General features: G+C 33.2%; 1 protein-coding gene across 2 annotated transcripts in view; it reads left to right on the plus strand.

Annotated features, from left to right (window-relative positions):
* Positions 1 to 16,600, plus strand: part of Galnt13 (polypeptide N-acetylgalactosaminyltransferase 13) — a 509,399-nt gene that overhangs the window by 437,335 nt on the left and 55,464 nt on the right. For both annotated transcript variants that reach the window (XM_023713326.1, XM_023713325.1), the window contains exon 8: positions 7,359 to 7,498. In XM_023713326.1, coding sequence (XP_023569094.1) covers positions 7,359 to 7,498 — 140 coding nt within the window. The remainder of the gene's footprint in view (positions 1 to 7,358; positions 7,499 to 16,600) is intronic.

Raw genomic sequence — 16,600 nt, forward strand, 5'->3', positions numbered from 1 at the left:
GTTTATTTATTATTTCTTGCCTATATCTTGTAATATGAGAAACTACTTTGACAGTAACAATACACAATGTACTAACCATTGTTACTCTCCTAAAATCTTGTTTTGAGATGTTGTACCATTGATTTTATTTTTTTTCTTTAAAATAAAAATAACTGATAAAAACATTAAAAAAAGAAAATAACTTCAGGTAATTTGCTAAGACTTTAACAGTGTGTCAATTAGATACTTTACAGGTAAATAATTACTAATTGGGTTAAAATACAGTGACTTGGGGCTGGGGAGATGGCTCAGTAGAATAATCACTGTCTGGCAAGTGCAAGGGCCTGAGTTCAATTCCCAGTTCCACCAAAAAATAAAAATAAAATAAATAAATAAACAGATAAATAAATAAAATACAGTGACTAGGAAGAAAGGGAGTTTAAAACAAAATTAAGAAAAGTCATAGGATTGCCCCAACTACTCAGGATGAACATAATCATTATGTTCTGCAGTCATAAAACAATAAGAAAGGAGCTCAGTGGTGAGTATTTGCTAGCATGTGCTAGGCCTTTGGTTTCATTCTGAGCAACACAAAGAAGCATAAACTTGTAAAACAAAAAGAGGAATGTGTTATTATTATTATTTTAGAGGAACAAATTTTTATTTATAAAGCATTTGAAGACAATCTTTTCAAAATAACAAAACGAAAGATAATTTTCTGTTTTATGAAGTTTACAAAATACAAAAAAGTAAATTCTTAAGTTGTATAATATGTTCATTACCACCTTTACTTTATTTTTATTCATTTATTTTTATTTTAGACTGACTGTATAAAAGTAGTCATGAGCTATTTAACTTTATATTAGACTTATTTTGATTAGAATTATGTCTCAATCACTGTGAGTCTAATCTGTGTAGTAAGACCCTTTAAACCCTATACTAAATACTTAAAATTAAAAGCAAAATCATTATGGTCTCGAGTTCTGTTTTCCTGGAAATAACAGAATTTCATTCTTTTAATGGCTGAATGGTTTCCGGTGAGTACACACCACATTTTTTTAACCCATTTATCTGTTGACAGGCATCTAGACTGTCTCCTGTGATTAGCCTTTATGAATTTTGTTGCTCTAAAGTGAAGTATGCACGTTGTCACTATAGTATGATGTTATCCTTCCAGGAGTGACCCAGAACAGGTGTAGCTGGACCAAATAAGCTTTCTATTTTAGTTTTCTGGGGCATTTACATATTATTGCCATAGTAGTTGCCTAGTTCACAGTCCCTCCAATATGTACAGGGGTTGCTTTCTCCCCAAATCCTTGACTGCAGTGGCTGCTTTGTGTGTTTCTGATGACAGTCATTCTGGCTACAATGATATGGAATCTCACCACTGCTCTATTTGCAGCCTCATACTAAGTAAAGATGTTGGATATTTGGGGGCACTATTGTCCATCTGTACTTATTTTTTGAAGTGTCTATTCACTTCATTTGCCCATTTGTCGATTGGGTTGTATGTTTTGAGGAGATAAACTTTTTCATCCCATCAGAAAAGGAGCTGACACTCTTTTGATAATTCTGTCAGAAAGGTGTCTGGCAGAAACTGATTTTGCTGTCTGTGGGTTGTCTTTTCACCTGATGGTTGTTTCCTTCACTGTGCTGCAGCTTTTTCACGTTATGTAGTCCCATGTGATGATTCTTGATACTGTCTCATACACTAATGGAGTTTGGTTCAGGAAATCTTTGGTTCAGGAAGCTGTGTTTCCTGTATGATATCTTCCAGCGCAATCAAAGTTTCTATTTTTATATCTAAGTTTTAGATCTATTTTTAAAAAAATATGACTGCATAACTGTAATCTTAGTATTAGTAGCAGGTTAGACAATAAAGATTTTTCCATGAGATAGAGACAATGACTTTATGCATTTCTTTTAAAAGTTACTTTCTTTACTATATTTAAAATTTATTTATGATATTCATTATGGAAAATTTTAAACAAAATTAGTATTAGAGAAAAGGGAATATTGAAATCACTGACAATCCAGTGCTGAGTACGTGTGTCTGTGTGTGCGTGTGCACACTTGCATCTGTACTCATGCCAAACAGGGGCAGTTATTATGTTCTGTTTAATTTTTATTTACTTCCTTTTCTTTTACTGATTTCTGAAAAAAGACAGAATTTTAAACAAAATAATAAAATTAAAGCAAAATAATAATAGTAATAATAATAATATTGTCATTAATACGCTGCATTTTTGTCTTCAAAGTAGTCAAAGTATAGGACATTGACAAAAATACTTTGCTCTTAGAGGAAACAAACATATTCAGTGAACACTTCCTTTTCAATGAATCTGCAGATACTAATGTAACTGAAACAGCATATATATTAAAATATATTTGAGGGCCAGAGAGATAGTTCAGCAGACTAAAGCTCCTGCTTAGGCAAGCTTAGGCAAGCACAGGGACCGTGGGTCCAGTTCCTGACACCACGTACTGTGCAGCCATCCAGAATCTGGGTGTGGTGGCACATGCCTGTAATTCCAGTGCCGAGGAGGCTGAAAACAGGAGGATCACTATGAGCCCAAGCTGCATAAGGAGACCCTATAACAACCAAATACATTAAAAAATAAATTAATTAATAAAGTAATAAAATATAATATATTTGAAACAACAGATTAAGTAATTTGAGTAACTCTCTGAACCTCTCCTACTTCCCATTTATGTGTCTTATATTTGCTCCTCTTATGTGTACTTTGATTTTCTCATATAAGAGAAATTATTTGATATTTAAAATTGTGTGGAGCCAGGGAGATAGCTCAGCAGCATAAGCTCTTGCCTGGCAAGCACGAGCTCATGAGTTCAATCCCTGGTAACAAAAAGAAAGAAAGAAAAAGAAAGAAGAAAGAAAGAAAGAAAGAAAGAAAGAAAGAAAGAAAGAAAGAAAGAAAGAAAGAAAGAAAGAAAGAAAGGACTAGTGTTTGTGGATTATTTAACTTGGTATTCTGTTCTCAAGTTGCCTTCATTTATCTATAAATTCCTCAAGCTTATCTTTCTTTATGGTAGAGAACTTAGTACTCCATTGTAAATAAATAAATTTTCTTTGTCTATTCATCTGTTGATGGACTATCTGGTGTTTCCAAGATCTACCTATTATAAATTGTGCTACTGTAAACTTGAGTATATGTGTCTCCCACTAATATAATTTTATCTCTTTGGGGAAGATACTTAGAAAGGGGATAGGTAGGTAAAATGGAATTTATAGTTTTAGTTGTTTGAGGAAGCGCCACTTTGATTTACATTGTAAGTGTACTAAGTCACCCTCCCAGCAATGGAGAACATTTCCTTTCCCCCTACATCCTCAACATCATTTGTTAGCACGGGGCTTTGTTGATGATAGCTTTTCTTTCTAGAGTAAGATGACTTTGCAAAGTAGTTTTAATTTGCATTCTTCTAATAGCTAGCAATTTGAATATTTTTTTCATGTACTGTATTTATTGGCCACTTGTATTTCTTTTGAAAAATATCTAGTAATTTTTGTTTTCCAGTATTTTAATTGGATCTTTTATTTGGGTTGCCTATTTTTTTAAGTTCTTTATATATTCTAGAAGTTAGTCTTCTATCCGAGGGATAGCTGTCAATTATTTTTTCATCTTCTATGTTGTGTCTTCCTTTGTTGGTTGTTTCCTTTGCTGTGCAGAAGCTTTTTAATTTTATATGATCCCTTTTGTTGATTTATTTCTTGTGCCATTGAGTTTCTGTTCATAAATTTCTTGCCAATGCTGATATCTTCAATAGTTTTGTCTTCGAACAAGTCAAGTGATTCTGTTTTGACCTTTAGATCTTTGGTCCATTAAGATTATGTTAGTAGAGAATGAGAGATAGGGATCTAGCTTTTATCATCACCATATGAAGAGTAAATTTCTTGAAAATTGTTTGTTGAAGATAATATCCTTTCTTTCTTTCTTTCTTTCTTTCTTTCTTTCTTTCTTTCTTTCTTTCTTTCTTCCTTCCTTCCTTCCTTCCTTCCTTCCTTCCTTCCTTCCTTTCTTTCTTTCTTTCTTTCTTTCTTTCTTTCTTTCTTTCTTTCTTGTATTTTTAGAGGGTCTACAGGGTGTTCAGGGTCTCACTACTATATGGACTTGTGATGATCTACCTGTTTATAGCCTCCCAAGAGCTGGAATTACAGGCGCACACAAGTATGCTGTTGGTCTCTTCTCAAAAATTAACTGACTATAGGTGCCTGGGGTTGTTTTTGTCCTAGTCTATTGGTCGGTGTCCATTTTTTTGTTTTGTTTTTGATACAGTTTTTTCCTTCTAGCTTTGTAGTATAATTTGAAATATGCTGTGCTTTCCTGCTTTGCTCTTTTTGTTCAGAATTTCTTTGATTGTACTGTATTTTTCCTTGTTGACTTTGAATTTTAGAGGGTTTTTTCCTAGTTTTGTGAAGAATTTCATTGGTATTTAAGCAACAGTTGTGTGAATCCATGATTGTTTTTGGTAATAAGGCCATATAAACAATATTAATTTTGCCAGTAACACATAGTTTACTTGCCAATTTCCGATGCCCTCTTCAATTTCTTTGTTCAGACTTCTGTAATTTTTGTATTCAGGTTGACTTCTAGTCTTTACATTTGAAGCTCTACACAGTAGCTTTGTTTTCCTGATTTTTCTTTTTGGTGGGATCAATATTAATGTACAAAAACATTAATCTATATTAGTATTTATTTTCTTTAAGGTTTGAAAAACTTCACTCTATGTTCTCCTGGGATCAATATTAATGTACAAAAACATTAATCTATGTTAGTATTTATTTTCTTTAAGGTTTGAAAAACTTCACTCTATGTTCTCCTGACATTTAATGTTTGGGGTGATGGCTGTTGCCATTCTGATAGGTGTGATCTTGTAGGTGATTTGCTATTTAATATTTTCTCTTTGTTGTGATGTCTTGAATATGACATTTTATATCAAACTCTTCTGGTTATATCTCTGAAGGGTTTTGAATAATTCCCTTACGAGAGCATCCATCTTATTTTCCATATTTAGTAAACACTCTGCAACATTTTCAGTAAATAAAATATTATGCTACTCATCTTGTACTTTGACCCCTTCCCAAAGTTACCTGATAAAATAGCTTTGTTCTTTTGGTGTCATCTAGGAGTTGCCTATTTAAGATCCCACTGAAGTTGCTGGAACTATGTTCTAGAGGCTTGCTTTGTAAATATGTTTGGGGCACCAATGAAGTGCTATTTTCATTACAGTCTAAGTGAACTGATTCAGGCTCTCTTTCATAGTCACTAAATCATATAACACAAGAAAATTCCTGCTCTCCTGTAGCTGAGCTCCGAGGATTCCCTCATCTCGTCCCTGTGGTAAAGGCAGAGAGGGCTACAAAAGGGACCACTTTCTCCCTCACAGCTCCAGGCCAGGACCAGTAAGGTGCCCTTACCCTTAAAAAGTGCTTAGATCTACTCTGCAAATTCTAGTATCCCCTCACACTCATGTCCAAATCCTACTTCCATAACTAATGTTTTATATGAGCTATGGTAAATTGATATCTAAATCAATCTTCAAACATGTCTTGCAGCCAGAAAAACACTCATAAAATCCCTACAGAAAAGTATTCTGAGACCAAAATAATTAAATTTTAACTTGAAAAAAATGGGAAGAATCTTGATATCAAATATTCCATCTCAATTAAATTCATGCCCCTCATAAATGAAACCAGATATGGAAGTATCTGAGGATACAGTGCTTTTTGCCTAGACCTCATATCATATATAACTGATACATAATTTGGAGGATGCTGTATTGTGATCATTTCAGCTGTAGTGACAATATAGGATGTTATTATTTTGGTGATTGCTTATATAAATACAACCTTTTTTCCCATGTTCTTCATTTGAAATGAAGAGCACTCCACCTTGGAAATTCTGGATAGAGAGATTTTAAAAACAAATACTCATCTGTTTACAAAGCTCACAGGCATTGTCATTTCCTGTCCAAATGCTAGCTAGGAAAATCAATATTTTCTCCCAGAAAAAAATGGTTCTGCTACTTAAGTGTCATCAAAATGCTTTCTAACAATTGTATGACTCTCAATTTTGAAAAAACAAAATTTCTGAAGACAGAACATGAAACTATTGAGTAACAGGTTTTGCAAATGATATCATAATAATGTGATTAGCTCAAGATATCTAGTTTTTGAAAATAATTGCTCCTTATTTTACATGGTCATTGCTTTGGTTTGCTACTTGCATGTAGTAGAATACTCTACATACTAAGTCATTGACCCCACCAGCATGTATCTATTTACTGGTCTTAAAAAAATGAATTAAACCTAATCTTTTCAAAACGACCTGAGAAATAATTTCTAATTTTTCATAGTTATTTAATCATTTGAATCAAATGTTATTTTTAATACTGATAAAAATGAGTGAAGAATGTTACCACAGGCTTTATATAAAAATTAGACTTATCATTTTTATTACTCAGAAGCATTTTTTATGATCTTCAATGATAATATTCATTTTAATTTTAAACATTTAGCTGTATTATGACAAAATAAGCAATGCAATTATGTATTTGAAATATTTTCTTGTCCATTTCATTTTTGTTGGTTTCTTCATACTTATTCATTTACCAACTTCTCCAGGAATTTGATGTGCTTTTCACTAACTCATATATGAAAAGAAGCAAAAATCTGTGAAGAAAAACATCAGGTCTGTAGTATAGATGGAAAAGAAATTCAAGGAGAAAGTTAAAACACGTTTGAAGTCATGAGGCTATTTATATAAATTTCTTATAAGGTGATTAAATGAGTAGTAACAAAATTCTGAAATTTTTATTAAAGAAAAACAGACACATTAAACAGTTCAGTTAACTTTTGATTATTAGATAGCAATTTATATTTACCTCATAATGATTGATTCCAAGAATTACAAGTACTTTGTGATAAATATTTGCATTTAAAAAGTTATACCCAATGGAAGAACTTTTTTCTTTCTATTTAATGTACTAATTGGATGTTACTAAGAAAATCAGTGTAGTAGCAGCTGCGAATGCAATTGAATTTGATAGAATTATAATTATAGAAAAAATTGCGGGGCTGGAGAGATGGCTCAGTGGTCTAAAGCACCTACTTAGAACAAGCTTAGCAAAAGCATCAGGGACCGCGGTTCAATCCCCCAGCACCACATGCCAGCCAGCCCTGCCCCCTGGTGGGCTGAGCTGGCCACACACACTCTCTCTCTCTCTCTCAAATAAATAAATAAATAAATAAATAAATTTTTTTTAAAAAAAAGAAAAAATTGCTAACAGAGTAAACAGAGTGAAACTGTGCTGAAATGAAAATAGCACAAACTGATTTATGTTTCTCTGAAAAATTCCAGGTGTTGTCAAAGTGGATTATGGAGATGTGTCAGTCAGAAAAACACTAAGAGAAAATCTGAAGTGTAAGCCCTTTTCTTGGTACCTAGAAAACATCTATCCAGACTCCCAGATCCCGAGACGTTATTACTCACTTGGTGAGGTATGAATTATTTATTTTGGTTAAGTTATAAATGTATTTTGCAAATGGAGCAATTTCTAAAGAGCTCAATATTTTTTTCATGTACTGAGTAAAATGCTGTAAGCGTTTTTAAATAGATCTATTTAAATGACATTTTTTCAAGGACAATAAAGGTCCTAATCATAGGGAACTATAAAAGTAAGGGGAAATTTTAAGACTGAAGAAATAAAGTTTTCTTGTTTCTTTACAAGGATTTCTAAAACTTTTGGTTATACAAATCTTAACTATTGAAATTTTTTTGTAAACTCTATAGAGCTCTTTGTTTATATGGGCTAGAAATACTACTATATGAAATTAAAACTAAGAATTTAAAACTTTATAATTCATTAAAATAACATAAATATCAACAATATAATAATTGAAATAATACTTAATGTCTTTTAAATTCTAATCACATAGTGAAAATACTAGCACCAAAATGTTTTAAATTATTGTAAACTGTGCTAAAGCCTACTTAGTAGAAGATACTTTTTTTCTAATGTGTTTTGATATTTTCTCTATTAAAATATGACACAAACAATTGTAATACTCTAGAAAACACTCATATACACATGAGAAAGTGAGTGAATACTACAAGTCATTTTTATATTATTTTAAAATGATAAGACTTTCATTGATTTATACAATTTTTTAAAAACATTATAGCACTACATAACTGGATTCATCATAATTCTGCAATATATATTTATATATTTAGTTGTTCAAAACAAAAATTATTTATACTTCTAATTATATGCTCCATGATAGTAATTTCTTGAAAGGTATTAGGTCTCTGAGTGAAAGATAATTTAATTTTAGTGCTTACAGAAGCATTTTACCAGAAGTTATACAATGCACATAGCAAATAATTTATTACTTAAGCATGATGTTAGGTTTAAATTGCCATATTTGTAGATCAAGATGGCAGACTACCTGTCAATTTATGTAGATCAAGCTAATAATTATTTGGTCATCCTGTTTACTACTCTGAGACTTTACAAACATTTTATATATAATTACTTCGAAAACAAAGAAAACATTCATCACCTGAATGAAAGCTTCACTGAATTGTTTTTAATGACTATTTTATATACTTACAGAAAGTCTCTACTTCTACATCTATATTTGTTCATAGAATCTACAGCATGCATGCTTAATCTGAACAATGTCTTGAAAGCCATGTGTGTAAGTGCACTCATTTATGCTTTCTAGCTATATGAAGATAGATGGTCCTACTCCTCAGAGTGGTGCTTTGTTATTGTTGTTCATTTGTTTCTACAAGGGAGTACTTTTGTGGTTTATTTTAAATACGGTACAACCATATGAGTGCTGATCTCAAAAGGATTTATATTCAATGCACAGATTCCTTGAAAATGATTTTTAAAAAAAAGCAGGCTTTGTATTACAATCGACTACAGAGCTTTGATAAAATACCACACACTGGCACCTCTTTTGTGAAGCCGGTTTAACCATGGACCTCACTAGACACTTAGAAGAAAGATGTGTTTCTGTTCTAAAACTGCATTTTTGTCACTGTTACCAGTGGACACAAATGAGGAGTAAACAATAATTCCTTTTTCTGGAAAGAGGTGTGTTGTCCAGGGCTAAACAAAGGCAAGAAACCAACAAAGCGGAATTCTTTGCAAATTCCCATGATTACCAAGTAAAAAGTATTATAGCTTTGAACCAGAATCAGATGTTCATTTCCAAATTAACAATCCAATTGTATACTTTCCTGTGCTACACCCAGGAAATTTATGACTTTCTAAAACTGGAAAAAATATATATAGCATGAAAAAATTTTTCTACAACCCACTCAACTGAATTAGCTATTTTGTTTGGTATGTCAGTATGCCATACTTTAATTTCGGGAAATCCTTTGTGAAAACCTTTAAAGAGAGACCTTCTACTAGCCAGGACACTTGGAACATGTCCACAAGAGGTAGAATGGTATGCTGGAAAAATCTTGAGATCTAGAGCCTGGCAGAAGAAGGTTCAAACTCTGCCTTCATCTCTCAGTACTTCTCTCCAGGGAATGGAGATGCTAATACAGGGATGTGTGCGTGCGGATGGAGCACACAGCCCAATGCTTGTCACGAAGCAGTAGCTCCCATAGTTATAGTTAGTATAATTAGTATAGCCACCATAAACTGATTTGTTTTCATCTCGCAACTGTTCTAGGGGCTCTACCTGAATCACATTATGTAAAAATAACAATAACTTTTTGACTTGGGCTTTGTTATTCCTTATAAGGAAACTGATTTGCATGTGTATCCCTGTGTGATTTGCATATGAGTCAAATAGTTAATTATTGAAGTCAGGTTTCAAATACCTGCTACCTAAAGCAAAGCTTGCTGTTTTATTATGATAGAGAAAAAATAGCCGACTTTATTGTATTTTATTTACTTAAAATGCTTTTGTTAAATAAGAGCTTCAGCTAAGCCTGTGTTATATACTGAGGATGGGAGACAAAATGAAAGATATTCGCTATTAAGCCATTCTACTGAAATGGGCAGAGGGTGACTAGAGAAGATCAAACAGGAAAAGAAAATCAGTAGAAATTAAAAGTGCCATGCATGAGCTATATGGCTTGATATCAGCCATTGTTTAACAAAACAAATATTTTTTTAAAAGTCTATGAAATATATTAAGTTTTCATCTTTCTGGGAATTAATGTGCTGTAGTTTTCCACTTTAAAACCAGCTTTAAAGAAATACAAGCCAGCATCTGTTTCCATGGAAACTGAAGGGCAAACTCACCAAACACTACTTCTCAATTCAATTTTGTGCAGCCATGTATAAATAATTTAAGATGGACATCCTGATAATGAGTTAGTGTTGAACTGTTAATGCACAACAGTCATTTATTAAAAGCCTTTTCTTTGTTACTCCCTGTCATTAACTACATTAACTCTTACTGGGAGAATGAAAAAAGCTTCTTTATCTAAGAAGGCATTTTCTCTCTAACAATTAGATTCCCAAAATTGTTTCAGATGTACAAACTACTGATCATCAAACAACAATATATTTGAGCTATACCCATATGTACTGTACTTCCTTATTAACTTCCAATAAAAGTTTTGGGATTTAACAATGTATACACTCTGAAAATGTCACTGTTTTCAAGGTCTCTGACTTAATATTGCCATGTGACAGTCATCACAAAAATTTCCTTTTTGTATTGGAAGACGTAGAAGCAACTGTGGCATCCAGGGCTCTCTATTATCATGGACATCATCAAAAGAAGCATCATTAAGTTACTGATATCAGACTGCTGTATCTTAATGGCTTACATGTTTACATTTTACTTAAATAATTGAAATAATATTCTACCTAGCCCATAAATTACATGCAATTTCCAATGAGAAGTTAAAAACTGTGCAATTGCTTTGAACTAAAACCTTTAAGTAACTTAATGGAGCATGTGCCTTTTAAACTCGGTAAGCAGCTCAGAATGGAATAAGGTTGAGCACTGTGTAGCACTAAAATCTCTTAACTAGCCCTTAATCTTACGCAGATTTAGCATAACCCTTCAGCTTATGTAGGTTTAACATGACAGGTTCTGATCTTGCTCACATAAAGAAAAATTCAAGTGTAAGATTGAAAAATGGCATATATTTATCTTGCCCCAAAACTTGGGGCTATGTCAGGATACTCTCAAAAATATTAATATATGCTAAGATCTTTAGAACACAGACATATCAGAAAGCAAAAGGAAGGAGAAGTGGTCCTCTGGAGGCACTGAAGTCCTGGTGTTTAAAACTTGCTTTGGAATGTTGCCGGAAGGTATTTTGACATTAGGCTGAGAATTTTGCATTGTTTACCTGCCTTCGGCACTTCCTTTTCCTCTAGTGTCCTTTAACCATAGCAACCTGTTAATATCCTTGCATATATACTGTTGTATTTCTAAAACATTTTAAAGGAAATTTTAATAACTAAAAATAGGTTTTGCAAAACCGACATCTCTAAAGCTACAGAGCTGAAAGATTTAAAGGTAAAATCAGTTACTGAAAAATGCAGAAGCTAAACTGCTTAAAGGTTTACCCTCTGGTTGGTAGTCTGGATATTTATTTATAGACTCATCATGTTCTTCACCCTTTAATAGGATAAGCAGTAAGAAAGACTGCTTAGATGATTTATACACTTACAGATGTTCTAATCATGACTATATTTTCAAGTCTTGGGGATGCAGTTTATTTTCCTTCTGAGTAAAAAAGCATAGATGTCTATAGGCAAAATATGTCAGTCTTCTTCTATTACTCTTAAAGAATGTGAGTCTGGGTAACGAACTAGTGAGCAAAATTAAGTACACTGTTGCAAATACGTTTTGGTAAGCTACAAAATGTAAATGTTGTTTTGCTTCACATTTCTAATATTCCAAGTGGTATCTATTCTAATATTATTTAAATATGAATTTGCATAGACAACTACAATGTTTACTGATTTGAAAGAATTTCATGTGCTACAGAGTATTTGAAACTTTCAGATATTTGATAGTTTTTATCTCGTTGTGGCAGGTTTTCTAAACCACAGACCCTTGTATCTAGTTATTCTCCTAGCTTCAATTCCTAGCCAGCCTGAACTTTATTATATCTGTTAGCATCTGGACAGTGAAAGGGACAAGTATTATCATATATTAGAAGCTACCAAACCATATTGAATGTGGAATAAATAGATCATATCAGATATAGGACTTTTTTTTCAGATAGTCCTAAAAATAAGTCTATTTCAGACTCTTGAAAAATTCAACAGTTTTAAATGTTTCTTAATTCCTCTTTTAAAAACCAGAATAATAAATCCAAGAAAGACTGACTGCTACCTTTGACAAGGTATTTACACAGATTTCAAACTGAGTAATTTCCTGGACCATGTGGTACAAAGCTCTCTGCAGAAGAAAACTGGAAGCCAGTGTGGTGTGTCACAGAGATGAGGGAGCATAGCACTCAATATTCTGCTTATAAGGTGAACCATTCATGAGAAGTTTTCCTGCTTATTTAATAATGAAGTGGGAGAGGTATTGCAGGTAAGTGAAAAGACTCCTCCCTAGTACCTGAAAGATCAAACTACCCTGAACTCTACAGACTCTTGAAATTCATTTCTTGAAGTGCCTTCGTTGGAGGAACTTCAGAGAATTAAGCACAAATAGAGGGGTTTGGGACAACAGAAGCAGAATAAATGAAAGGTTCACTTAAAAAGGGAACAGTTAAACAGATCCACTCAATCAAAAAACGTAGAAGGGCTTTTTCCTTTTTTAACACTTCAAAAGAGTTCAGAAGAGGTAGTTCCAGATTTGTGAATTTAGGTATTTCTCTATCATCAGTTTCTCCTATGTAAAATATCATGATAATTGGTTTTATGCAAATGGAAGAAGTAGTACAAAAAGAATGCATACTACCAGGTTGAAAATAATAAGAATAAAATTTCTTTGAAAATAATGCAAACACACCAAAACTCTATTTTCATATGACAACAGAAAAGTAGAAACTAATTTTTAGAAAGAAGCTTAAATAAATATTGTATGTACTGATATAAAGAATAACACTGTAAATCAAATATAGCAAAACTGATATGAGCTCCTGGAATACAAGAAAAAATAAAACATTAGAGAACAAAATAATCTCAGAAATGAGCACTAAACATTTAAGAACAATAATTCAAGGAGAAAATGCCATTAGGATTTCAGAAAAAAAGGGATGAATGTTTAAATAAAGAACAAATGTAAAATCATTTGATTGGGCCAGGGATATAGCTCAGAAATACAGCACCTGCCCAGGAAGCACTAGGTTTAGAGTACAATTCATGGTACCAAGAAAAAAAAGATTAAAAATTTTTGATCAAGAGTGAAATACATGGAAGAGATACAACAATGTCCAAAATAATAATATTTCTAATGGTAAATAAATGCAATTGGGCCGGCAAAATAGGTCGGTGGATTAAAGTGCCTGCTAGCATTCGCAGGGATGGGGTGGGGGGTGTTTTTGAACCCTGAGCCTGCCATGCTGGCCTTGCTCCTGGGGCAGGCTGAGACACCAATTGAGACAGTGTGGTGGTGCGCCTCTGTAATCCCAGCTCTTGGGAGGCTGTAAACAGGCAGATCACTATGAGTCTGATCTAGTCATGAGAGCCTGAACACCCTGTCGACCCTGCCCTAAAATACTGAATAAATAAGTAAATGCAATGAATGTGAATTTAATTTATTATTATTATTATTAATAGGCAAAGTGAATATTAATATTACTAATTCAAGGAAATTTTCTGAAAATAAAATTGAAGTTACGTGGTGAATAGGAACACTACATACCTGAGTGAGTGATCCATAGTAGACATCACCAAGACATATTGTGATAAATCTAGTATATTAAAAAAAAATGTCAGTTTAGCATCCAGTAAATATAATTAAGGGGCATAATATAAGTTAAGTATAGAATAAGGAGGAAAATCCAGATTGTCACGAGACTTCCAAAACCAGCCCTTTATCCTGGAATTAAATGCAAGGACATTCTAAAGATTCTCCCCCGCACCCCCGGGGCTCCGCTCGCTGAGAGGGCAATTGAGACTGGGCGTGGTGACCCGCACCTGTAATCCCAGCATTTGGGAGGCTGTAAACAGGAGAATCACTATGAGTCCAGTCTAGTAGTGAGACCCTGAACACCCTGTAGAGCCTTCACTAAAAAAAAGATACTCCAAACAATATATTATCAGCCAAAGACTTTAGATTTGCCAAATTGACTTTGAAGCTGAAACGACAGTGTTAGCTATCAATATACAAGAACACAGAGTATTGTTCCCAGTAAAGAAAACATCAATCATCTCTTTTCTCAGGTTTAAACACTAGCTAGTTCTTGAGGTCCTTTTCCTCTCATAGTTCACATTCAATTTAATTGGAAGTGGAAGTCCTGCTGCTTTTCATTCCAAATTTGAACTCTCCATCCCAGTATTATCCTTCGGTCTCAACACCAAGTCTCTTTTGCAAACCTAACTGCATGTGTTCTCTGCTTGTCACCCTGCTTCTGCTTCCCAGCTCTGCTCTGTTTTCCTGACAAAAGCCAGAGTAGTTATTATTGCGCTATGTTTACCTTCAAAAGTTATGGCTCTTTACATAATTCAGACTTGGACGCTTCTTTAGCCTGCACCCTGCTCTCGTTGTTTCACACCTGGACACATTGCTGGCCTATTATTTCAGTGTTTTCCATATACATGTGAGGGACATCTGTTAATTGAGGTCCTGCATAAAATGTTCTTCTTTAGATGGAAAAATCACTTTCCCACCCTTTAAATTTTCTTTCCAAGTATCTTCTCCTCATAGTGAACCTTTCTGTTCTCTCCAAAATAGCACCCCTGCCTAAACTTCTCTCCCCTTACTGTGTTTTATGTCTTTATAGGATCTTTTGATATTTGGATATGTTATAAATCTCTTTTTTACTGTACTTTTTCCTTCTAAAATGTGAGCTCCACAATAGAAAAGAGGATGTATATTTTACTCATTTCTGTATTTTCCAACCTGAAATAGTGCTTGACATGATGTATGTATTCTTTAACAATGTTTCTTGGATGAATTAATACATAGAAAGTACTACAAACAAAAAGAAGTATCAGTTATAGAAAGGAGATTGATAATATGTTATTAATGAGGGCAAAGTATTTGGGAAATATTCTTCAAATTTATATTTAATTTTCAACTTTTTATGTGTCAAATATCAGATAAATGTCAGAGTATACAGTGGAATATGCTTTGAATTTCTATTGTCCTGTAAAGGGGAAATAATATAAAAAAACTAAGTCTGTAAATGCTTGTGATTATTAACTAGTATCTATTCAAGGAGGATATGTTGCTCCCAGGAGAGGTCTTCTAAATTATATAGAATAGGTTACATCTGAAAGTGAATTAATTATTTTATGAAATATTTATTTCTCTAAGTATTATGATAATATCTTGTTCTATACATTTTATGATGCTAAATTTCAATAGTAACAAATAATTTTATTGCTTTTCAAAACATTTCTCTTTCATGAAAAGTTATCAATAGTCCAATGTAAAAGCTTTGAAAATATTTTTTGCTACATTTTCTATAACTTGATCCAACATTTTTCTATAATATTATGTATAGCATATAAAGATATATTCACTATATTGTCTATCAATTATTAGCCTCCTCAGTATTGTCTAGCTACAGATCCTGAAAATGCTTTTGCCTATAAATAGGGTCAGTCCTTTCCAGTTCCTGAACTGACCAAAATCAGATTCAGGACACATTTCAGACCTATCTTGTCCATATACATTTTACTTCTACAAGCTTAAGTTCTTTTCCTGCAATATTTCTTGTGTGTTCTAAGGTTCTAATCAGATTTATCGATGAATTTATCTATAACTGCTCTTTACTTTAGCCCATTGCAACCCATGTCAAGTTGGAACTTTGATCTCTACTATTCTCATCTTCTGATTGGGATCTTAATGCCAATGATAATACATTTTTCAATTCCAACAACCATGAGGTTGTTCACCGTAGGAAAAGTTAATCATAAATCTAATTCATCCTTTATGAGTTTATGCAATAAAGCTCTAGTTTAGACACAGTCCTAGCCCAGGTCTGACCATGCAGGCAAGAAGAACATGGAGCAGAGTACTTCGGTCCTCTATGAAAACAAATTCCAGCCCACACTACTACACCCTGCAAAAATCTCTTTCAAGTTTGATGGAGAAGTGAAATACTTCCATGACAAAGAAGAGCTAAAGAATTTCGGGATGCCAAAGCCAACCTTACACAGGCTACTGAAAGATGTTCTAGAGAGGAACCAAAATGATCAGAACTCCACAAATGAGATCAGAAGCAACCAGCTAAATAGGGTAAGCAATTAAACACTGGAGAAATAGGAGTAAACGATAACAGGTAAATAACATGGCAACCGTAAGTCAATACATCTCAATTCTAACCATTAATGTAAATGGACTCAATTCACCTATTAAGAGAAATAGACAGGCACAGTAGATTAGGAAACAAAATCCAACAATATGCTGTATACAAGAAACACATTTAACTCATAAAGACATTCATAGGCTGAAAGTCAAAGGATGGAACAAAATACT

Source organism: Octodon degus, unplaced genomic scaffold, assembly GCF_000260255.1.
Source record: "Octodon degus isolate 3935 unplaced genomic scaffold, OctDeg1.0 scaffold00030, whole genome shotgun sequence".
Lineage (NCBI taxonomy): Eukaryota > Metazoa > Chordata > Mammalia > Rodentia > Octodontidae > Octodon > Octodon degus.